This window comes from Notolabrus celidotus, chromosome 24 (genome assembly GCF_009762535.1).
Source record: "Notolabrus celidotus isolate fNotCel1 chromosome 24, fNotCel1.pri, whole genome shotgun sequence".
Lineage (NCBI taxonomy): Eukaryota > Metazoa > Chordata > Actinopteri > Labriformes > Labridae > Notolabrus > Notolabrus celidotus.
This window is the reverse complement of record NC_048295.1, coordinates 2,770,022-2,792,245: the sequence shown is the minus strand read 5'-3', so window position 1 is coordinate 2,792,245 and position 22,224 is coordinate 2,770,022. Positions and strand designations below refer to the sequence as shown.

Sequence of the window (22,224 nt, the reverse complement as noted above, 5' to 3'; positions counted from 1 at the left end):
TATTCAGCACTTTGAAAACTGTGAGACTCTTTTTAGCCACCGCATGTTTTGTAGAGCAGCCGTGCACTTTTGGATTAACACCTTATCTTTATAGGTCTGCTGTGGCATGCATGGGTTGCTGGCTTTGATCCAATGCTAATGTTAGCATGAATGCTCCCACAAATTAATCAACATGTGATTCACAGGTTGTTTTTAAGCATGATGTTTTTGTATTTGGAGTTAAAGCAGCAGCAGTATTTCTTTAGGCGTTTTTGTACGAGCTACTGTTCTTAATCTGCAGTTTTACAAGCCAATAATTTCCAATTATGATGTCTTTAGCGTGTCTTCCACTTCACCACAGTTTTATTGAGTTCTTCTGAGAATTTGAAACGGGAAACATCATTTTATTTCTATTCCTTTCTCATTTCACACTGTCTGATCTCTCTGAAAATGAGACAAACGAGCACAGACGAAACACAAAGAACTCACGGGTGAACATGAAAACACAAGACGAAATGACACAAATGGAGGTTGATGTGCTTCTTTATATCTCCTCCAACGCCTACAGCAACTGCAGTACAGCTCTAACTTCACACCTCCCAATCCTCACCCCTTTAGGAGTGCTGCCGAATCCTCCAATGCCCCCCTGTCTTCTACCCAGCCTCCTCCCAGTTCACACAAAAACGGCACCAATTCCCCGAACCAAGACCTGGACAAAGTTAAAGCTTCAGATCCTCAGTCTAAGGCAGATCAGGCATCAAGTGTAGTCATGACACCTAAAATGGCTCGAGCAGGGCCCAAGATCTTCGATAAAGTCCGTGCTTTCGAGGAGAGGAGATCCAGCGTCGACCCGCCAGGAGGAGCACCAGCATCCGGGCTTGGAAGGGCAAGTTCCTTCGACTCGGACGACAGCGGGAAGAAGGCAGGAGGCCTCAGCAAAGAGGAGGGTCGACTCCTGCAAGGGGTGGCCCAGAAGCGAGCGGCGTTCAAGCAACGGGCCTCGTCTCTGGAGGACAAGACGAGCTACTCCCAGAGGGTCCAAAGCTACCAGAGCAAGTTCGCAGAGGAGCTGCAGAGGATCAAGAAGCTGGTGGGGAAACCGAGCTTGAAGAAGGCGTACTCCACCGAGCAGCTGTCCCATAAAGAGAGGCAGACCGCGGGGACGGGGAAGCTGGAGCCCATCCCACCCCAAGTGGTGAAGAAGCTGGAGGCCCGGGAGCGAGCCCTGGGGGACGCCAACGCTTGGGACTCGCAGGGCAAAGATCTGAGGAATCAAAGCAACAACCCCGAGGAAGGAAAGATGACACAGCCAAATCTACCGTCAGGGAAAATCTCTGTTACCATGGAGACTGCACCAGATAACCAGTTACTAGGGCAACCATTGCCAACAGCTACAAGGACGAACCTCGCCAGGTTTGGAAAACAAAATCTTCACTCCTGAATTTTTGAGTTTGTAAATTCAATGTGTAGTTTTTGTAACTGTCAACAAGTCTGGAGTTAAAACTTAAATTCATACTTTCATATTTAACGCCACACGCAGCGTTACGTAACACTTCTCTTCTCTTGGCGCTCAGGGAACCCCGACAAAGCTCTCCGGCAGCTGACAAAGGCACACTTGTTGCCACATCTCATAAATCCTCATCCCCCATTAGAGACCTGGGGACCGATCCAAAGAGGGACGCCAAGACGGAAGACAGATCGGACGGAAGATCGCCGAGTCCAAGCGGGAAGAGAGTGTCGCCGATAACTGTGAGGCAACCCGGGTCCCAGTATCCACCCAAGCCACCCAGACTCACCCCATCGCCCACGCCCTCCATCAGCCCTCTCGTGAAAAGGAGGAAGGCGGAGGCGGGGCGGGCATCTCCAGCCCTGAAGTTGAACATCCCCACGATCCTGGTGGAGGATGAGCCCATGGAGATGGAGTGTGAACCGGACCAGAGCAGGACCAGGAGGACGGAGGGGAGGGTTCGCAAGAGCAAGAAGGGGAGATCTGTTCAACCCAGGTCTCCAGAGGAAGGTAGGACACATTTAACGATTGTTAAACTAGAGTCGACCACGTGGTGTGAAGGACCAAATGTTTAAGATCACTGAGACTTGCCAGGGTATCAAGACTCATGGATGATGATGTGGAGAACAAGCCTGTGACTTACTTTGCATCTGAGCACCATGAGATCCACATTAACCTGAGCTGTCGTTTTCAGGAGGATCATCCGATGACTCCTACCTGTCTGCAGACGAAGAACCAGCTGAGGCTCCGAGGTTCGAGAGGCCTCTTCAGGACGTAACAGCATGCAGCGGTGTAGAAATCAGGCTGAAGTGCATCATCACTGGGAGCCCACCCCCTACAGGTACCACTGTGAACATGCATTTTACAGTCTTCATCAGAAAATCATGTTTTTCCAATTTTTTTTGTCTTTCAATTTCTTAATTTCAAGAGAAAGAGAAATAGAAAGCATGTTTGCACCCATTAGAACTCTTCCTGCAGGAGTTGTATCCCCACACCTCAGCTGATTTGATCAGTTTTGCTCTTTCTTGCTCTTGTTTACTTAAAATATGATGTAATGACATCCAAATCTATTCATGTAGCAACATACGATCCAGATTAAAAGTCTGTTTGAAGTCTTGTAAATGTCTTTGTGGTTTTCAGCTCCAGTCTGCAATAAAAACAAAAACAGACCGCTTTATTCATTACACATCTTGGTCCGGTTTCTCTGTGGGAGGTGTTGTTCGCTTCATTGTTTGTGTGACTGTGTTTATCCTCTTCCTCCTCAGTCACATGGAGGAAGAACAACGTGGAGATACGGAGCGACGCTTTCCATGTGGTGAAGTCCGAGGGCGAGCGGCACAGTCTGCTGATAAAGCACATGAGGAAGAACAACGCCGGGGCGTACTGCGTCTCAGCCGTCAACACGGCGGGCCGGGCGTCCTGCAGCGCCACCGTCTTCATCAAATCAGGTGAGAGGAGGCAGAGACGGAGAGGGATCACCTGAGATTTGTTGTCACAGTGACACATTTTTTAAAGCGCGTTACATAAATCCCTCAAGAAGATGATGTGCACAAGAAAACGTTGACTCTCTCTAATCCAGTGCCAGCCCTCCTCCGCCTGACATTCTGTCTTAACAACTACAAAGGCCTGCTGGAGCTCAGCATCCCGACCGCGGCTGCTCGCAGCCATAGTTACCATGGCAACTCATTAATTCTTAAAGGCGCTGAGCTCCCCCTCGGTGCCGATTCAGAAGAGCAGACCTGCCCCGTCACACAAAGGTCCCTGGAGCCTTAAAGGCGGCCGTGGCATTCAGAATAACAGAACAGACATTCCTTTTGGAGACGTGCCCGAGGTGGATGCATGTGTGTGTGTGTGTGTGTGTGTGCTTCTCATAGTGTTGATTCAGCTCATGTAAATGCAGCACACACTTCTCCGGTTTTGTCAACAAATGTGAGCGTTGACTCCTCTTCCCTGTGAGCAGCAGCAGCAGCAGCAGCAGCACAGGGCCCCTGTTGCCATATTAGGCCAGTGCAGTGGAACTTGCAGGAGTATTTTTAGCCGCCCTCTTGTTCTCTCGGGGTAATTGCAGTCTGCTTTATGTCCCCGTGTGAGATTACTGCCACAATCACGGAGTTTATTCATCTCCAAACATTTGGAGCTTGGAGTTGGAGCTGTGAAAATGTGGTGGGAGATTATGTGAGTCACTGTAGCTGCTCGAGCTGGGAACAGTGGAGATTTTCTGGCACCGCGAGCCAAAAAGTGAGGGCGAGAGTGACTGAGGATGCCAAAACTCAATATGGTGAAGGAGATTAACATTGTATTCTGGTGCTTTATGCATAAAACAATCAATCACATAGGAGTTTTTATTCATTTCACGATATCTTCATTCTCTGAAGCTTATCAGTGGCTTTTTTATGAAGCAGATGAATGTTTCTGATGCTTTTGTTTGAGTTCTGCACAGAACAGTGACAGGGAGCAGAGGATGGGGCTGAGAGAGAAGGTTAGCTGGCTTGCTTTGTGCAGCAGTTGTGTAAGAGTTGGCAGGTTTGCGTAAATACTCCCGGGAGTTATCCCCCTGGAGCACAGACGCAGCTCAGAGATGTGACTCTAGGTAAGATATTCTATTTTTCCATTTTAACAGCAGAGCAGTGACATTTCAACACAATACCTGTGCGCTTACCCTCCATGATTACTCATAAATACTTCCTCTGGGAGACGGTTCTGTTTCAATCTGAAGGTTTTATTACTCTGAGTCACTTTCTGCATGTTTACTTTTCTTTTATACGCTTTAGTTTGACTTCTAAACCCTGCAAACTCCAGCAGATGATCTCTCCTTCTTGTTTGAGGCACTTTTATCTGTCACACCCTGCTGCTGTTCTCTCCTCAAAGCATGACAAGTCTTTCTTCTGCTCTTCTGATGGATATGATTTATTTCCAGTCCTTACAATGTTATCTACTCATGCCAGAGTTTGAGGTTCTCACAGAGAAAGTGAGAAGAACAAGAAGCAGGAGTCTAAAGAGAGGTGCTGCAGCGTGTCGGTGTTTTATATTTCTCCATCCAGCGGTGAATTCGTTCTGACTTTGTCGCCCCGGAGTCCACACGCGGCGTCGGCTCTGGAACTCCGCGGGAATAAGCGAGTGATTGGGTCAGGGATTAAGGGATTAATTCATTATCTGTGACTTCAGAGAGGTCCCCACTCCCTGCGCTCTCTGTGCGTGTGTGGGTGGAAGCAAGTGGCCCACTCATCCCCAACTCACCGCTCTGTGTTGCCAGCTGCTCGTTTTGGCAACGAAAGTCATCTCCAGAAAAGCAAGCAGAGACAGTAAACACGAGCGCTCTGACAGATTGTAAACTCCTAAAGGTTTAAAGAGCCTCCGCGGTGCCGTGTTGACCATACCTCACAGAGATTTATACCTAATTCCTCTGATTAAGAAGTGTGCGAGTCCGAGCTGCTTCTTCAGAGTTAAGTGAATTAGATCGAGCTGACGTGTGATTGAATTACTCTCATGCTTGTGTGTGATACTCTTCTTTTCTTCCAGAGCTGACCCACACGCAATGTGGGAAACAGGCCTCAGAGGTCAGCAGTCCCATCCAGTCAGACGAGGAGTATCTGAGCCCTCAGGAGGAGGCGATGGAGCTCGGGGAGACGCCTGCTCCCATTAAGAGGGTCCGCTTCACAGAGCCTCCCTCGTTCCAGGTAGAAGAGCTCTGTGTAGACCATTATTGTTAAAGCATACACCCTCAGTATATTCATAGGTGAATGTGTTGCTCTTAAACAGGCGGCTCCATGTGATCAGGGCGTAACTGAAGGTCAAGACGTCATCATCTCAGCTAAGATCACAGGGCAGCCCAAACCCATGGTTTACTGGTGAGACACGTTCCACACAAACATCCTCTCAGACACCTGGAGCTATTATTCTCACCAAGGTCACCCGCAGCCTCCCCCCTCCTGTCAGACACACACAGGGCCTTATTAAACACCTGACTCTAAACGCCTCTGACAACCACTTTGTGTTCCCACCCAGGCTGAAGGACAGAGTCACGCTGAAGACGGCGGGGCGCTTCGCCGTGCGGGAGACGGGCGAGTGCGGCAGTGAATTGAGAATCAGCTCGGCTCAGAGGTCGGACGCGGGGCTTTACGTCTGCAGGATCATCAACGAGTACGGGAGCAAGCAGGCCGAGTGCAGAGTGGAGGTCAAAGGTGAGGGACGAGGAAGTGAAGCTGTGTGGTTTAATGTCATTATTTGGACTTGGCATGATAACTTAAGATATGATACGATTGCTGTTCTTCTGCTTTATCCCAGCTGGAGCACAACTAGCTCTAAAAATCACCAGGCAGGTTGAGGATGTGGCGGTGAGGGCTGGAGGGTCGGCCATGTTTGAGTGTTACATGACCGGACCTCCAGACGTTGATGTGGACTGGCTCTCCAACGGGAAGCTGATTCAGCCGGCGCTCCTCAACTGCAAGATGCACTTCGATGGAAAGAGGTGGGTTGTGATGGTTTCTGGTGATCAGAGGTGGACGTCTTTATTTCAGAAGCTTTGTGTAACCACAAAAAACCCTCTCTCAGGTGTCGTCTGCTGCTGAACTCTGTACACGAGGATGATAGTGGGACTTACATCTGCAAGCTGAGCACTGCTAAAGGTGAGACCTAGATGCCTTTACTCTTCTTTAAATCCCAGATTTGGGATAGGGCCCAAAGACAAAGTCAGGTATTGGCACCACAAAGTATAGACTTCTAATCTTTCATCCATATCTTTCAGAGGAGTTAACCTCAAGTGCACACCTCAGTGTCACCCCGTCCAAGGACCCTCTCTTCACCCGCAAACTGGACATCCTGGAAGTCATCGAAGGCCGCACCGCCCGCTTTGACTGCAAGGTGAGCGGATCACCTGCTCCACGAGTCACATGGATGCACTTTGGTAAGAATCCCCCAGCATTCGAGTCTCTAATGTGGCTGTTGAGCAGCAGAGAAAGTGCCTCAGTTGATTGTTTGATGATGCTCTTTCAGAGACGAGAGTGGAGGAGAGCGATAATGTTCGCATCCTCCAGGAGGGGGGTCGTCACTCGCTTGTCATCGCCCACGTTAGCAGCGACACAGAAGGCTTCTACACCGCAGTCGCACAGAACATTTATGGAAAGTCTGACTGCACCGCTGAGCTCTACATGCAGGAACCTCGAGCTGCCATCTCCTCTCACATGTAATTCATATGATTTTAAAGGCTTTAAAGAGAGGAAAGCTGTCAGCAGAAACTCAGAGGCACTGTTTAGTTTCTGAGGAAGAAGAAGAGAGATTTAAAAAGGTTAATCTCTCAGTGTCTCTGTCCTCCCTCCAGGTCCAAGCTGGAGAAGATGCCATCCATCCCAGAGGAGCCTGAAGTGCTAGAGGGCGAGTTGGAGAGGAGGACCATGCCAGACTTCGTTAAACCTCTGGCTGACGCGGAGGTGATTGAAGGCAAAGAGGTGATGCTGAAGTGTAAGGTGGCTGGGCTGCCTTACCCTACCATCGGCTGGTACCACAATGGGAAGCGGATCGAGAGCAGCGAAGAGCGAAAAATGACCCAGCGTGAGCACAGAAATCATCCCCAACACGTTCCAGCATTGTTCTTTAATAGAGATTAGTAAGTAAAAGTATTGTGTCTGTTCTTTAGACAGGGATGTCCACAATCTGGTAATTCGGAGTGCTTGTCATGCTCATGGAGGCGTCTACAAGGCCGTCATCTCCAATAAAGTGGGCAAAGCCGCCTGCTACGCACATCTATACGTCACAGGTAGAGCTGAAGGATTAAAGTTTGATGTCAGAGATAAAGGAGGGAAATAACTCCAATAAAACATGCATCTTTTATTCATGTGTAAACAGATATTGTTCCTGACCCTCCTGACGGTCCTCCTGTGATCGAGGCTATCACAGGGAAAACTATAACCCTCAGCTGGAAGAAGCCAAAGAGGCTGGACTCTTCATTCGGTACCTGCACACTTTTCTCTCTCTTGACTGTGTGTTTTAAATTCACACAGATTTTGTAAACATCCACCATACGTGTTTGCAGATGCAGGCTCCTTACTCTACGTGGTCCAGCAGCAGCCTCTGGGATCCATCCAGTGGTCTGTGGTGGCGTCCAACCTGAGGGAGGCCAGCTACACCCTAACCTCCCTGTCCAAAGGAGTCCGCTACGCTTTCAGAGTTCTGACGTCGACTGGGAAGACATTAAGCAAACCATCACCTTCCACTGACCTGGTGCAGCTGCTGGATAGAGGTAACTGCACCACAATCAGTTCTTTGTTAAAACATGAGCTCATCAAGCTGTTTTGTGATTCATGGTGTGTTTCTGAATCTGCTGCTCTTGTAGGACCTTATTTAAGGAAAGCACCGGTCATCACAGACAAACCTGACATCGTTTATGTGGTTGAGAACCAACCTGCGACCATCACCATCACGCTGAACCACGTGCACGCAGTTGTTACCTGGAAAAGGTTAGTTACTCTCTTCCTTTGCATGTTTTTAAACTTTTTGCACAGCTGAAAAAATAAAAACAAGCAGTAACACCGACCTGCAAGAGATGCAAAGTGCATCTGAGGCTGATCTCAAGCAGCCGCTGAATGTTTGAGCTTCCAATCGTTGTTTAAAGACGGTGACAGCGTCTGAAGTGCAAGAAGCTTCTATCAAACAAACGGCTGCAGAAGAATCCTCCCTGGAGCTGCTGCCCTGCTGGGTTTCATCCCATTTCTGTTCACTTCAGGGACAGTTTCGTGAAGTGAGAAGGAACATGCCGACATGCTTATCCAAACCCCCACAGACCAGGACTGAGAAGCACCACTGAGGACCGCTTTGATTGAATTTAGTATCAAGAATTGTAGCACATGTGCACCGAGGAGGATTCAACGTGTGTGTGCAGGATTTCTAAAAGTGTTTGTCACCTGGTTGTTCAGTTTCTGGTGTCTTTGTGTGAAATACACAACTTCTACCAGCAGAAATGCATCCCTCCATTCTGACATTAAGGAAAAGATGAATTAGAGCGGTAGAGAGATTTGTAAAAAAGAGCTGAGGCCTCTGTCTTTCATCCTCCGCTCTAACTGGCAAACATTTCCTCTGTTTTCTCCAGGAGAGGCGTCGTGTTGGCCAACAAGCCGGGGACTTATGAGATGAGCATGCCAGATGACGACCAGCACACCCTGAAGCTACAGCGAATCAAGAGCACAGACATCGGTCAGCTGGTGGTCACTGCCAGCAACCAGTTTGGCAGCGACCTCTGCACGCTGCAGCTCGCCATGGCAGGTCAGATCAGATTAGCACACGATACCAACAAGGGGAGGGTGTTTGTAACTTTTGGGGAGCTTTTATTATTGCAAATCTTTTGTTTATGGGCTTCAAACATAGCTTCAAGAAGTCAGTAAACTGGCTTGTTGTGCAGAGTTGTCATCCCTTGTTTATCTTCTGTTTCCTCTGCAGTGTCTCCAAAGTTTGAGTCCATCATGGAGGATGTGGACGTGCACGTTGGAGAGACTTCCCGTCTGGCTGTTGAGGTTGAAGGGAAGCCAGACCCAGATATTCTGTGGTTCAAGGTCTGAGTCACATGTCATATGCATGAACTAGTTTACAGACATGTAGCTGTCAAATAAAGTGTGTTAACTCACACACTGTCTCTGTGTTTTGTTCTGTCACAGGATGATATGCTCCTCTCTGAGAGCAGCCACTTCACATTCGTGTACGATGACCCGGAGTATTCACTCGTCGTCTTAAACGCCCGACCCGAACACTCTGGCGTGTACACCTGCACCTCCAAGAACCTGGCCGGCTCCAACTCCTGCAAGGCCGAACTCACGGTGCACACAGGTCTGAAGAAAATATACAATGCATGACTTATTATTCTGTTTCATCGTTCACCGTTTGCTGATGTACACTCTATAAAAGCTTATTGTTGTTGCAAATAGCGCCTCTAAATCTACAGCATATGGGCAAGGTGTTTTTAGAGTACAATGTGAAACCATCTGTCACTCTGCTGGCACACAATACCAGCCAACCACACACACACACACACACACACATAAAATGCCTATGTTGGTCCCTGCAGAGCGACAAGAACCTGCAGAGCCAATGGAGGACGAGGGAACCATCCTGAGGAAAATGAGGCGTTTGACAGATTATTATGAAGTCCACAAAGAGATAGGGAGGTGAGTGTGTGTGTGTGTGTGTTTCTGCATGTGTGACTGACCGCACACCCGAGCTGTCTGACATCCTGTCATACAGAAAGAACACGGCCGTTAATGGCTGTTAGAGCGCCAGGGGTCGGGGCTGGGGGAGTGACGCAAGCTGCACCTGCTGAACGACAGCAGACGAGAGGATGAGATGAGTCACCAGCCGGAGACGACAGATGATTGTTTGGGTCTGACTAGCCGGAGACAGACAGTGACATGAATTTCAGAGCAAATTGGACAGAAAAACAAGCAGTCGGGGGAAAAACTGTCGAGGCTTTTTTGATGTGCAACCTCACAAGAAACTCGACTGGAAATTAATGTTGATTTGAGCTCCAAAATACCACATAAGAGGACATCCAGGTTCATTTGTCTTCACAGTCTCCTGCTTGAATGCTGCCTCTCAGAGGAGCAAGTCTCCTTATTTAGTGCTTTCACAAATGCACAAAACTTTTCTTGCATCTGAGGTCAGGGTGAGCAGATGTTTCATAAAGACTCTGCAGGAAATATTCAGGAACATTGACCACAAGCAAGCTGGGGAGCTGGTGGAGGGTGTTCTGTTAACTTTTGCTGCTTTCTTGAAACACCAACTGGTGCTTTAATTCCCCCACGCTGCAGTGGTGTCTTAAGTGTGCAGTGACGGCACAGTTGGGTGGGGTTACAGGAGCAACAGACCACACTGCTGACAACAACCAGAGTTAAAGCAGATCTTGACATTTACAGAAAGAGAGCTGTGCAGGTTTTCAGTCCGTGCCTGGTGTACTCATGAGAATAAATCAGCCAGTAATGGAAAAATACTGGCATTAAAATGTTCCCCTTGCTTTTATTAGCCTCCAAATGTCGTGATTTGCTCTTAAAAGCCGGCGAGTTGACGTCTGACCTGGTATTTTCAGGCACAGGTCTCCTGTAAAAAAAAGGGTCAGGAACAACCTTTCATGCTTTAATACGAGTCCTTCTGTCTCCTGAAGCGAGGTTGCTCCTGCTGCTTTGATGATTAAAAAATGTCAGAGAGTAATTAACCGTTAAATAGACTAATGACTAACTCTGAATGATCCCAAAGAGCTGTTTGTTTTTTCAGCTCTAAATGTCACCTCTTTGTAACGCAGGGGAGCCTTCTCCTACGTGAAGCGGGTGAATCAGAAGAAGGGAAAGGCCGAGTTTGCCGCTAAGTTCATCTCCGCTCGAGGGAGGAGGAAAGCCGTGGCCCTCAGAGAGATGGAGCTGCTGTCTGAGCTGGACAACGAGAGGATTCTTTATTTCCATGACGCCTTTGAGAAGAAGAACGTGGTGGTGCTCATCACAGAGCTGTATCCTTTCTGTCTAAATGTCAGAGCGATCCAGAGCGCTGTCTCTAAAGTAAGAACACAACATTTGAGCAGAGGGTTTTTTGGCTCTTGCTGCTGAGACGAACATGAAGATATCTTTGATTCAGTCACTACCTTTCCTCCAGCACTGCCTCAAACCTCATCTGCTTCATCCAGCAACAAAAGTGCTCTTCGTTGCATCTCGAGGACACTAAAGATCCAGAGCATTAATCCTAATGTCTTCTGCAAACCCCTGGAGGCATGAATGGAGCGGCACGGCTTTCTTTCTCTCTCTCTCTGACTCATCCCCCGATGAGTGGAATTAGCCCGAGATGGGGGATGTGTGGGAGTGTTGCTCATTTATAATTCATTTCTCATGCACCTACCGCTCGCACTCTGCGGGGCAAGTCGCAGCTTTTGTTGTGTTTTTGTGTTTTTTTTTCTTAACTGTTGTACGAAGATGTCACGAGGAGCTGCTGGAGAGGATGGCCAAAAAAACCACGGTGAAGGAAGTGGAGGTTTGTTCTTCTCCTGCTGACTGCACTGCGCTAACATTATGTAACATGGCTTTTTGAATCACTCTCTTTTTGTTTCTTCACAGATCCGCTGTAGTGTGCAGCAGCTCCTGGAAGGGCTTCGTTACCTCCACCAGAAAAACATCGCCCACCTTGATTTAAAGGTACTTCTCCACCCTACCAATGGTCTTGAATCAAACTCACTTCAACACTCTTGTCCCTAAAGTAGCTGCTTTTGTTTGCAGCCGGAAAACATCCTCATGGCGAATCCTGGGAGCGACCGGATCCGCATTTGTGACTTTGGTAGCGCAGTTAAACTGGAGACGTCGGAGGAGTTCTACTGCAAGTACGGCACGCCAGAATATGTGGCACCGGAGATTGTTAATCAAACTCCTGTCTCTGCTGCAACAGACATATGGTGAGCCACCTGTTCCTTAACTAGAGAGGCGATAACACCCTGCAGGCTCTGCTTTATCTGCAAATAACATGAAACTCTGATCTGACTGTCACTCCTTTCCCCGCTCTCCCACAGGCCTGTCGGTGTCATCACTTACCTCTGGTAGGTTCTGCAGCTTTCTCATTGCAGTATTTCAGCCAGAGTATATATTCTAATCATGCACAAGCATCCAAATCTTCAAGATTACAGAATGCATGTTGAGTTTTGTTGCTTCTTTCTCCTCAGTTTGACTGGTGTGTCTCCTTTTGCCGGCGAGAACGACAGAGCCACCGCCTTAAACATCCGTAACTACAACGTGGCGTTTGAGGAGAGCATGTTTGCAGACCTCTGCAAGGAAGCGAAGGGATTCGTCATCAAGCTTTTGGTGGTGGACAGACTGTAAGCATCCTAATACATCCATGCATATCCTTTAAGAGCGTCTAAAGAGAACCGGACCTTCTAATTTCTTTATTCTCTCTCCAAGGAGGCCCAGTGCCGTCGAGTGCCTTCGCCATCCGTGGTTCAAGGTGAGTCGTGATTTCAAAAACATCACCTCTTGTGTCACAGATTTTTATTTATATCCCAACCAAGGTTAACTCCTCTCCTCCTTTCTTTGTCCTGCAGTCACCAACAAACAAGAGCATCAGCACAGCGATGCTGAAGCAGGTTTTGTCTCGGAGGCGCTGGCAGGTAAGCAGGTGTTCATGGCAAATATAGCTTCTGATTTCCATATCATTAATGCAGCTCTGAGGCAAAGACAGACTCCACAGAGGGTCAGTGGAGTTTAGAAAGCTGCATGACTCTAAAAGTGACAGATTTCTAAGAGTTTTCTGACTTAAAGGTCTAAATGAGACCTCCAGAGCCAGCAGGATTTAACTCAGATCACTATTCGTCTTTGTAAGTGCTCCTTTTTTAAAGAAATCCAACAAACCCTGTCAAAGTTCTCTCCGCCAGAAGCAACCCATTCACTCAGGATAAATAGTTTCAAACTTTTCTCATAATTTGATATTTAAATGGACTTTCTAATCTTCTCTCTGGTCCTCTTTCAGCGCTCTCTTATCAGCTACAAATCCAAGATGGTCATGCGCTCCATCCCGGAGCTGTTGAACGACTCATCCAGCCACGTCTCCATCGCTGTGGCGCGGCACTTAAAAGAAGGCTCCCCTCCGCCCTCGTCCTCCTCAGACTCGGATGCAGATGTGGACGAGCTCCCCTTTATTCCCATGCCGCTCTCCATGGCGTTCTCTGGTTCCAGGGTGTCCCTTAATGAGATCCCAGGGGACGAGGACGCTACTCTGCGGCCCTCTGTGAGTGCCAACGGGACCAGGAGGAAGGACAACATGGAGATAGCCGGTTCAAGAGGAGGAGTGGATGAAAGAGAGATAGATGAGGAAGAAACTGCAAATGAGGAGGATATGGAAATGACAAAGCAAGCTCCCTTACAGAAAGGCTTGAGTGTGGAGACTGAGGATTCACAGACCAAAAGCAGGCGGGCCACGATGAGGAGAGGCAGCTCTGCTGATTCAGCACTGCTCCTCCACATCGACCCAGAAGAGGAAGACCCCAGTAAAGATTCAGAAGACAGCAGCAAGAGCCTGAAGAAGGCAGTTTCTATGGAACTACCCAATCGCAGCCCGAGCCCCGGGGCGGCAAAGCTAAGCCAGGAGGATTACGCCCTGAAACTGGAACTGATGAGGCAGCGGCTGCTCAGGGGAGGCAGCGCCGACAAGAAGATGAGCGGCCTGCGAGGGCCCCTGTTTGAAACCCTCGGCATGGAGGATGAGAGGCGGACCGGGTCTCTGGATCGCAACTTGAGGAAATCAAGAACCAGTCCCTCGTCGCTCACAAGAGCAGCATCTTCAGAGACTCCGGCTGAGGACATGCCAAAGACTAAAGTCTTCCGTAAGAGCGCCTCCTTCACTCAGGGAGACTCTGAGCCCATGCCCCTGCACCGCAGGTTTGGAGCCCCCTTAGAGATCCCATCGGCAGGCAGCGGCAGCGTAGAGGGGAAGAAGCTCCAGGAGGCAACCTCAATGTCTGCACTGACAGAACAATCATCACTGGAGTCCATCTCTCCTTTGGATAGGACTTCTTTTATATTCCCACCGTCAAGAAGATCGGACCAACAGCAAAACCATGAGGAGATGAAGAGTTCGAGGGAGGAGACACTGGAGAGAAGGACCAAAACTCAGTCAGAAGAATCAGAGGCTCGATCTCCTTCTGTTGTTACTCCTATCATTGTAATCGAGGAGGAGGATGATGAAGACGACAGGAGAGAGACTCAGGAGTTACAGATTCATGAGAGGGATGTGGAGGAAACTGATAATAAAGCCTCATCTGTAAATACGAGTCTCCCTCAGGAGGCTCCTCAAACATCAGACAAAACCCAAACAAAACATGCGGCTACAACGGCGAATTCAAACGGCACAAAGTCTCCAGGTACCCCCACGCCACCTGAGCACGCAGCTGTGTTTTCTAAAGTAGCAACAGGGGATAGATCTCCTCTGTCCACATCGTCAAACCCTGATCTCCCCGCCCTCCCCCGCCAGCCTGTGCTCAGAACAGACATAAAAGACATCGATTCGGAGGAGCTCTTTGAAGCTCGCTTCAAAAAGAGAGAGTCCTCTCTGACCCGCGGCCTCCGGAAACTGACCAGAAACAAATCAGAGGAGAAATCACCTGTGCTGGGCCGGAAAGACTTACAGGGGGGCGAGGAGGTTTACAGGCCGGGGCCCAGAGGGGCTCCGCTGGAAATGGTGGCCACAGGACTGCAGGAGAAATCCAAATCTGTCCAGGATTTAAGAGTGGAGGATAAGGACCCAGGACTTGGTCTGATTGGGAGGTTCTCCCTCCGGGGTAAGAGGTCAACATCCGTAGATAAGAAGGGTGAGAAACCAAAGGAGGAGAAGCAACAGGATGTGAAGGAAAGTGCCGTGAGCAAGAGGGTGTCATGGGCGATCGGTCGCAGTAAGTCCCTGGACACAAAGGAGCTGAGCAGTGCACAGAAGCGGCTGGAAGAAAAGGAACAGAAGAAAGCCGAGGAGTCGTCTGTGTCCGCGATGAGGCGCAGGTTTGAGTCCAAAGTGGCGGGGATCTCTGCCAAAATCCGGACGCAGTCAGAGGAGAGGAAGGATAAAGACATCGGGGGGAGTCAGAAAGATCTGAAGAAGGTCTCAGACTCTCCGGTTCTGGCAATGAAAAACAAGTTTGAGAACAAAGTGGCCGCAGTGTCTTCAAAGATCCGGAGCCAGTCTGAGGAGAGGAAAGAGGACACGGAGGGGAAACGGACGCCACTGTTCGCACGCCATCGTCATTCCCAATCTGAGGGGCGAGGGCTGAAAGGAATGGGGATCCCCGAGAATCAACTCGCCAAACAAACGGGCACCGCTGCATCCAAGGAGTCGATCGATTCCACTACTAGCATCCAATCTGAAAAAGCCTCAGAGAGCGACAGGCGGTCTCGGTGGGACAGGTGGGGTTTGTCCAGGGGCAAGAAAGACAAAACGCCATCTCAGACTGATCTGCCTTCATCCTCCACCTCTAAAGAGGAGGGTCTGTCCAAGAGCCAGCAGTTCATCCGCTCTGCTTCAGACTTCGCCCCTGTGTTCCACATCAAACTGAAAGACCACGTCCTGTTAGAGGGGGAGACTGTCACTCTGAGCTGCCTTCCAGCTGGAAGTCCTCATCCAGAGATCACGTGGATGAAAGGTGACCCTCTTTAGCAGGACTGCAGATTCATCCAGAAACATCTGTCCTGTTTCTAATGTTGTGTCTCTTCTAGATCGTAAACCGCTCGAGGTGGAGGACCGGGTCAGCTTAGTCTCACACCCGGATGGGAGGCAGCTTCTTATGATCATGAAGTCCAGCAGGAAGGACGCTGGAGTTTATGAATGTGTCGCTACCAACGCCATCGCTACCATCACCACCTCCTGCACGCTGTCCATCGCCTGTGAGTAGAAGACTAGAGCTGATCTTCTTTTCTCCTAACTGTTGGACTTTAATCTCTTTAATGAACAACACGAACACGCCTCATAGCGCCTTTAAAGAGGAGCTGTTATTGAATCAGATGTGAGACATGAGATCTTCATTAAAGCCAGCGCTGGAAGACGTGCTCTTTTCTCTGGTGGACGCAGTAATTTCCTCACAGTTTGATGTATTCTGCATGATTTAATTTGAGGAAGAATGGTTCCACGATTAATCCAGCTGCAATGAATATTAATGTCAACAGATTAGCTTTACAGCAGATTAACTTAATGGGTTTTTGGATTCTCTGGTATTCATCTTGTAATGGGAATAAATAATTTCTGGAGTCTGGCAGCTCACATTGAAGACTGCAGTCTCACAGCTCTGCTTGGATTCACGGCTCACAACAACAACAAGGAGGAGAAGACTTTCAGGGATTCAGTGGGAATATATTTCTCAGCTGTCGGGTTCCATCGATCGCATCTGAACTTTATTTGTTTCGGCTTTTGGACATTTAGAATTACTAATCTCAGCCAGTGGAGCTATTTGTCTCCCCTTGATGATCTATCAGCGGTGTGAAAAACACTTCAGACGGCTGATCTCGCCCCGAGAAATGGCTTCAGTGTTCCTGCCGGTGTACGCGCTTAATGGGAAATGTGTTTGGAAATTAAGGAGGGGCGCTATTTGTGTCGGGTTCGGTTTGATTTAACGACAAACCATCGCCGACGCCCTCAGGCCGGAGAAAATGAACAGCGTGTCGAGTTTTCTTTTAGTATCTCAGATCCCATCGAGCTTAAATGTCACATTCATGTGATTCAAAGAGCAAACTTCAACACCTGCAGGGGCTGGAAGAAAGACAAGAGGCGTGAGAGGGTCTTATCGGTGATCTCCATGTGAGGTCAACATCTGGCAGACAAGTGACTCTGCAGGAGGACTCATTTCAGTCTTGTGCACATGCCCTGAAAGCAGTAAAGCAATGCAAACATACTAGAGAAGAAAATCCTGCTTCACAGTGAAACTACAAACACATCCAGCCTTTAAAAACTACAAAACTGTCTCAACACAAAGAAAAACCCTTAATATGTTGTTTTATTCTAATCTTCCTCTTCCTCTCCTCCATCTCCTCCTCCTCAAGGTGTCCCAAAACGTCCAGGCACCCCTGAAGTCCCCCAGACCTACAACAACACGGCCCTGGTGCTGTGGAAGCCAGCAGAAACCAAGTCTCCATGCAGCTACAACCTGGAGAGGAAGACAGAGGGTGGGTGAGACGTGTGTCGTTTAATCTCTTTTGTCAGGGAAGAGAATTAAAACCTGCAGCTGGAAGGCGTCAGACGATATTTAGCTCTGGTCCGTGCGTGATGGTACTCGTGGAAATAAGTTCCCTAATCCACAGACACCAATTAGAGCGAGGAAATGAGTCAGCACACGAGGGAACACAGACCGTACTCGTTCTGAGCTTTTTGTCATTATGCAACTTTAATCACAGTTGTGTCATAATGAAGGGGAGGAAAATGAAGTCTGCGGCAGACTCAGTGGATAAATACTGAACTCTTTCGCTCTGGTAGATTTCGTTCTCCTCGTTGTGAATGTAATCTCTGTCAGGCGGTGAGGATGTGCTCACAGAGGAGAGTGTCATGAGCTCGTTTACATTTAAATTCAGGTCTGATTCACCGTCCATGCAGAACAAACAAGATACTACCACAGATACATCTTCAGCAGGGGAACTCATTTACATATACATTACATCTGCACTGAAACACGTCATGAGCAGATTCAGATCATCACCAGGTTATTAGTTTGACAACACCGCCATCTAGTGGACAGTTTCTGGAACTACAACAAGCAAACAAACCCTGCTTCTTCACAATAGATGATCCCCCTCTTCTGTAACTGTATCATTCATCCTCCAGCAGTATCATATTCATCTCACTCAGCTCTCTCTGTGTCCTTCAGGTGATTTTAAATGGACGACAGTGGCCACCGGGATCGTTGACTGTTACTACAACGTCTCAGATCTACCACCAGGAGGTGCCTTCAGATTCAGAGTCTGCTGTGTCAACAAGGCAGGACAGGGACCGCACAGCAGCAGCTCTGCGCCTGTCAGCCTGGACTCCTCAGGTAAATAAACACTATAAACATAAACAACAACAGAGGGAAGCTGAGGCGCTGGTTCGAGTAATCTGAAGTGTCTCACTCTGTTTGTTTCTACAGCTGCAGCAGCTCCACCCACCATAGCCATTGTACAAACCGCTCCACCTGCACCTGTAGTCACCTCCTCAGTCACCGTACCTCCACTCAGACCCGCTCAGAACAACACCCCCAGAGTCACTGTCTCCACCATCACCTCCACCTGCACCTCTCCTTCACCTGCAGTAGAAACAACCACTCAGAAGATCAGCTCCAGCCTCCCCTCCTCACCCACAGTCAAACCTCCTCCCCCCTTTGTCCTCCCCAAACCTCAAAGCCCCATCAACGTGGTGTCCCCCATGACTCAGACCCCACCTATGTCCCCGCCTCCACCTCTCGTAACCCCTCCGTTAACACCGACCAAACCGACGGTGGCTTCTGTGCCCACGTACGTCCCCACCACCACCATCACCGCCCGGGTCGCCCCGAGTCCTGTCTCCTTCACCCCACAAGTGTTGCAGACCTCCAGCTTGAGCCCCATTGCTGACGGAGCCAATACCCCCACTAGAGGCACCCCGTCAGGACGAGCTACGCCCTCCACTGCTCTGCGACAAGGGGTGCCACAGAAACCGTACACCTTCCTGGATGAGAAGGCCAGGTGAGACACAGAAGAGATGAAGTTAGACAAGTTTAAGGGTTATTTGATTTTTAATAATAAAGGTTCATGTTTTTATCCTCAGAGGTCGTTTTGGGGTCATCAGAGAGTGCCGTGAGAACACGACAGGCAGAGTCTACATGGCGAAGATCATTCCCTACAGCCAGGACGACAAACAGGGCATCCTGAAGGAGTATGAGATCCTGAAGTCGCTCCACAACGAGAAGGTCATGGCTCTGCACGAAGCCTACGTCACGCCACGCTACCTGGTGTTAGTGGCCGAGTACTGCACCGGCAAGGAGCTGCTGTACAGCCTCGTAGACCGGTAGGAGCGGGGACGGACGGTCGCCTCTTAAACTCTATAAGTTGCATCTTTTATTGCTTTTTAATTCTCCTTTCTGTCTTGAAGGTTTCGTTACTCTGAGGATGATGTGGCGGGATACCTGGTCCAGATCCTGCAGGGAGTCGAGTACCTACACAACCGCCGCGTCCTCCACCTGGACCTGAAGCCAGACAACATCATGGTGAGCAACCTGAACGCCATCAAGATCGTGGACTTTGGCAGCGCTCAGAGCTTCAACCCGCTCAGCCTCAAACACAGAGAGTCAGGAGCAGGGACGCTGGAGTACATGGGTGAGGAGAAGCATGAATGCTGTGCACAAAACTTCAAAATATCCTTTATCCGTTCATCTGTCTCTAATTTATTTTTACTTTTCATCCTTTAAAAATGCGATCACAGCTCCGGAGATGATAAAAGGTGAAGTGGTTGGTCCTCCTGCAGATATTTGGAGTGTTGGAGTCGTCACACACATCATGTAAGAGACATTTTCTGAAGGAACGTCATGCATGTCATTTAACATTTGCAGAAAATGCAGAGATTTGATTGCATGATTTTACAACCTTGTTTCGTTACATTTTGAGCCTCTTTTTTGCAACTTTAACAACCAGGCTCAGTGGTCGGCTGCCCTTCGAAGATAAAGACCCTCTCCAAGTGGAATCCAAAATCCTGATGGCGAAGTTTGACCCCTCTAAACTCTACCCCAATGTGTCCCAAAGTGCCTCCGCCTTTCTCAAGAAGATGTTGAGCAGTTACCCGTGGTGAGCGATGACATACTTTACATTACCCTCACTGTAACACTCCTCTTAAGATGTAGATACAGCTGCAATCCTTCTTGTTGTATTTTCAGGGCTCGTCCGACTACCCGAGACTGCTTCTCCTTGGCCTGGCTGCAGGACTCGTACCTGATGAAGCTAAGGAGACAGACCCTCACCTTCACCTCCAGCCGCCTCAAAGAGTTCCTGGTGGAGCAACAAAGCCGGCGCACAGAGGACGCCACCAAGCACAAGGTGCTGCTGCGCACCTATCAGAGCTCACCCAAGTCCCCGGGGTCTGGGACGGCACCACGAGTCCCGGGGCCTTAAGTGAGGGGACGAGGAAAATACAGTGATGTACTTTTGAGTTTTTGCATCTTAAGTCATCTGTGAGCCAACACTGCATGCAGGTATCCGCCTCAGGACGGGAAGAGAAGGAGGAGAGCAGAAGTACCTGCAGATGACGTTGACTTCAACATTCAGAGTGAAGCAGAAGACGTTTTTTTAAGAGTTGATGACCTGCTCATACTTCCCCGAAAGGACACGGGATGTTCTTTGGTTTTCTTTGATTGCACAATTTCTCCGTCACATTGTGATTTCTGAAATTGCACACTGATGATTAATTTAGATGAACTCTGTCCTCCACTCTGCACGATCAGCCTGGAACATGTGTATCATTAGCGTTTCTACTTGTTTATGTCACTGAATATAGTAGTAAACAACTCATGTGAATGTACCATGATGATTTAAGCTGCTAATTTATTTTGCATTGACTTCTACATTTAAAAATCAAAGCTAAAAATATGATTTTTCTCTTGAACTTGTTTACTTTTTTCATGTTAATTTATTTGCATGTGTGTGTGCGAGCTTCTTTGGTCACTTTTTGAATTAGCATCAAGGGGGAGAAAAAATAAGGAGTGTCTTTGTGATTGGTGTTCAGATTCAAGCGGTCAAAACGGACTGTTTTAGGGTGAGGTAGGAACTTTTGGTACAACTTCTTTTATCTGTGGTTAAAACACTGACTGTAACAGGACTTTGGAAAGCAGTCTGTTCTGTAGATAAGTATCCTTTGATTAGTCAAACACTGGTAAGTTGCTGTGGTTTCTCAGTATTACCCGTCAGATCACCCAGTCAGTGCCTGAATCGGATTAACATCCAAAATATCGCTCTTGTAAATGTGTCTCCAATTGATGACTTATTTGAACAAAGCAAACATTTGACTGCAATATTAGGACTTTACTACGACAAAGAGACGCTTTTAGATTCTTACACACATGCACACACGTACAGAACAAGCAGTCCTTGTAATAATAGAACGTCTTGTGTATTGATCTATCGCAGTGATCCTTTTTGTATGACTTTGGACGGTTGAAGATTTGTAAATGTACCAATTTGCGGTGTTTATATGTGGAAAAAGTTGAGATGTTTTTATGAGATAGTCTGTAATAAACTGTTGATACAATTGGGAAAATGAATGTGTGTTTTCTATGTGAGGCTTTGCTCCTCTACCTGTAAAAAGAAAAAGGCCCACAACGCATTGAATAATCAATCAATCAGACTTTATTTATAAAGCGATTTTCATACAATGACATTGTAACACAAAGTGCTGTACATAAAAAACCCTTAAAATAGAATAAATTAATTAAAATAAAATGTAAACTAGATAATAAATGAATAAATAAAACTGTTAGGGATAAAACTCAGTTAAAAACTAAAAAGGTAGGTCTTGAGTTTGCTTTTACAAATCTTTATGCTCTATGCAGCCTTCAGATCTTCAGGTAGGGTGTTCCACAGACGTGGGCCATGATAATAAAAAGCTGCCTCAAAGTGGTTCTTTGTTCTTACTTTTGGTACAATTAAATAATTGTCTTAAAAGAAAACAAAATGAATGTAAGCTTGCAAAAGTAGCATTCTTGTTTAAGCATAGTATAAGTATGCACAGGGTAGATTCTGGGTAGATTTGTATTATGGAATTAATAAATTAGATATTATCTTCTATTATAATATTTTAAATTAATCAAATGAGGCATTAAATTGCTTCCACCTCATCAGCCTGCAGTTTTTGATCTGCACAAAGTTGGTGGAAGTGTAAATATTATTCTTGTGCATGCTTATTTCACCTTAAAATAAAGGTATACTGAAAATGCAACCTATTCTTACTGTAAATATAATCCTAAAACTATATTTTTACTGCAAAATACAGCCTGATGTTGCATTTAGGAAAAGAAAAACATCTTCTGCAGAGGAAAAGATGGCACTTGTGGGACGCTCCCTGACTCCAGGCAGTTTCAAGGGGACCCAAACTGGGCGTTTCTTCTTTCCTGCTCCTCGTACAGAAAGTTTTACTCTTGAGGAAGTTTTACAAACAGCTGTTATTAAACTACAACTGTTAAAACACATCACTTACATAAACACACTATGGATGCATTAGTAAACACGGAAGTAAACAAAGGCAGGGTGGGACAAACAATGTGT

At 47.7% G+C, this 22,224-nt stretch overlaps 1 protein-coding gene across 1 annotated transcript in view; it reads left to right on the top strand.

Annotated features, from left to right (window-relative positions):
• The window catches only part of LOC117808186 (striated muscle preferentially expressed protein kinase-like), a 41,909-nt gene extending 20,689 nt beyond the window's left edge, over nt 1-21,220 (top strand). Inside the window, exons 8-45 of the mRNA XM_034677758.1 lie at nt 601-1,392; nt 1,554-1,996; nt 2,181-2,327; nt 2,752-2,934; nt 5,006-5,163; nt 5,246-5,334; nt 5,492-5,667; nt 5,771-5,954; nt 6,038-6,111; nt 6,231-6,389; nt 6,479-6,668; nt 6,804-7,033; nt 7,119-7,238; nt 7,328-7,432; nt 7,515-7,721; nt 7,815-7,938; nt 8,568-8,740; nt 8,915-9,027; nt 9,130-9,298; nt 9,537-9,636; nt 10,764-10,964; nt 11,422-11,479; nt 11,563-11,640; nt 11,722-11,894; nt 12,009-12,035; nt 12,159-12,311; nt 12,397-12,439; nt 12,537-12,602; nt 12,962-15,620; nt 15,694-15,861; nt 17,011-17,133; nt 17,829-17,993; nt 18,087-18,660; nt 18,743-18,982; nt 19,067-19,290; nt 19,397-19,472; nt 19,606-19,755; nt 19,845-21,220. Coding sequence (XP_034533649.1) covers nt 601-1,392; nt 1,554-1,996; nt 2,181-2,327; nt 2,752-2,934; nt 5,006-5,163; nt 5,246-5,334; nt 5,492-5,667; nt 5,771-5,954; nt 6,038-6,111; nt 6,231-6,389; nt 6,479-6,668; nt 6,804-7,033; nt 7,119-7,238; nt 7,328-7,432; nt 7,515-7,721; nt 7,815-7,938; nt 8,568-8,740; nt 8,915-9,027; nt 9,130-9,298; nt 9,537-9,636; nt 10,764-10,964; nt 11,422-11,479; nt 11,563-11,640; nt 11,722-11,894; nt 12,009-12,035; nt 12,159-12,311; nt 12,397-12,439; nt 12,537-12,602; nt 12,962-15,620; nt 15,694-15,861; nt 17,011-17,133; nt 17,829-17,993; nt 18,087-18,660; nt 18,743-18,982; nt 19,067-19,290; nt 19,397-19,472; nt 19,606-19,755; nt 19,845-20,079 — 9,349 coding nt within the window. The 3' untranslated portion in view covers nt 20,080-21,220. The remainder of the gene's footprint in view (nt 1-600; nt 1,393-1,553; nt 1,997-2,180; nt 2,328-2,751; nt 2,935-5,005; nt 5,164-5,245; nt 5,335-5,491; nt 5,668-5,770; nt 5,955-6,037; nt 6,112-6,230; nt 6,390-6,478; nt 6,669-6,803; nt 7,034-7,118; nt 7,239-7,327; nt 7,433-7,514; nt 7,722-7,814; nt 7,939-8,567; nt 8,741-8,914; nt 9,028-9,129; nt 9,299-9,536; nt 9,637-10,763; nt 10,965-11,421; nt 11,480-11,562; nt 11,641-11,721; nt 11,895-12,008; nt 12,036-12,158; nt 12,312-12,396; nt 12,440-12,536; nt 12,603-12,961; nt 15,621-15,693; nt 15,862-17,010; nt 17,134-17,828; nt 17,994-18,086; nt 18,661-18,742; nt 18,983-19,066; nt 19,291-19,396; nt 19,473-19,605; nt 19,756-19,844) is intronic.
• The last annotated feature ends 1,004 nt before the right edge of the window (nt 21,221-22,224 follow it).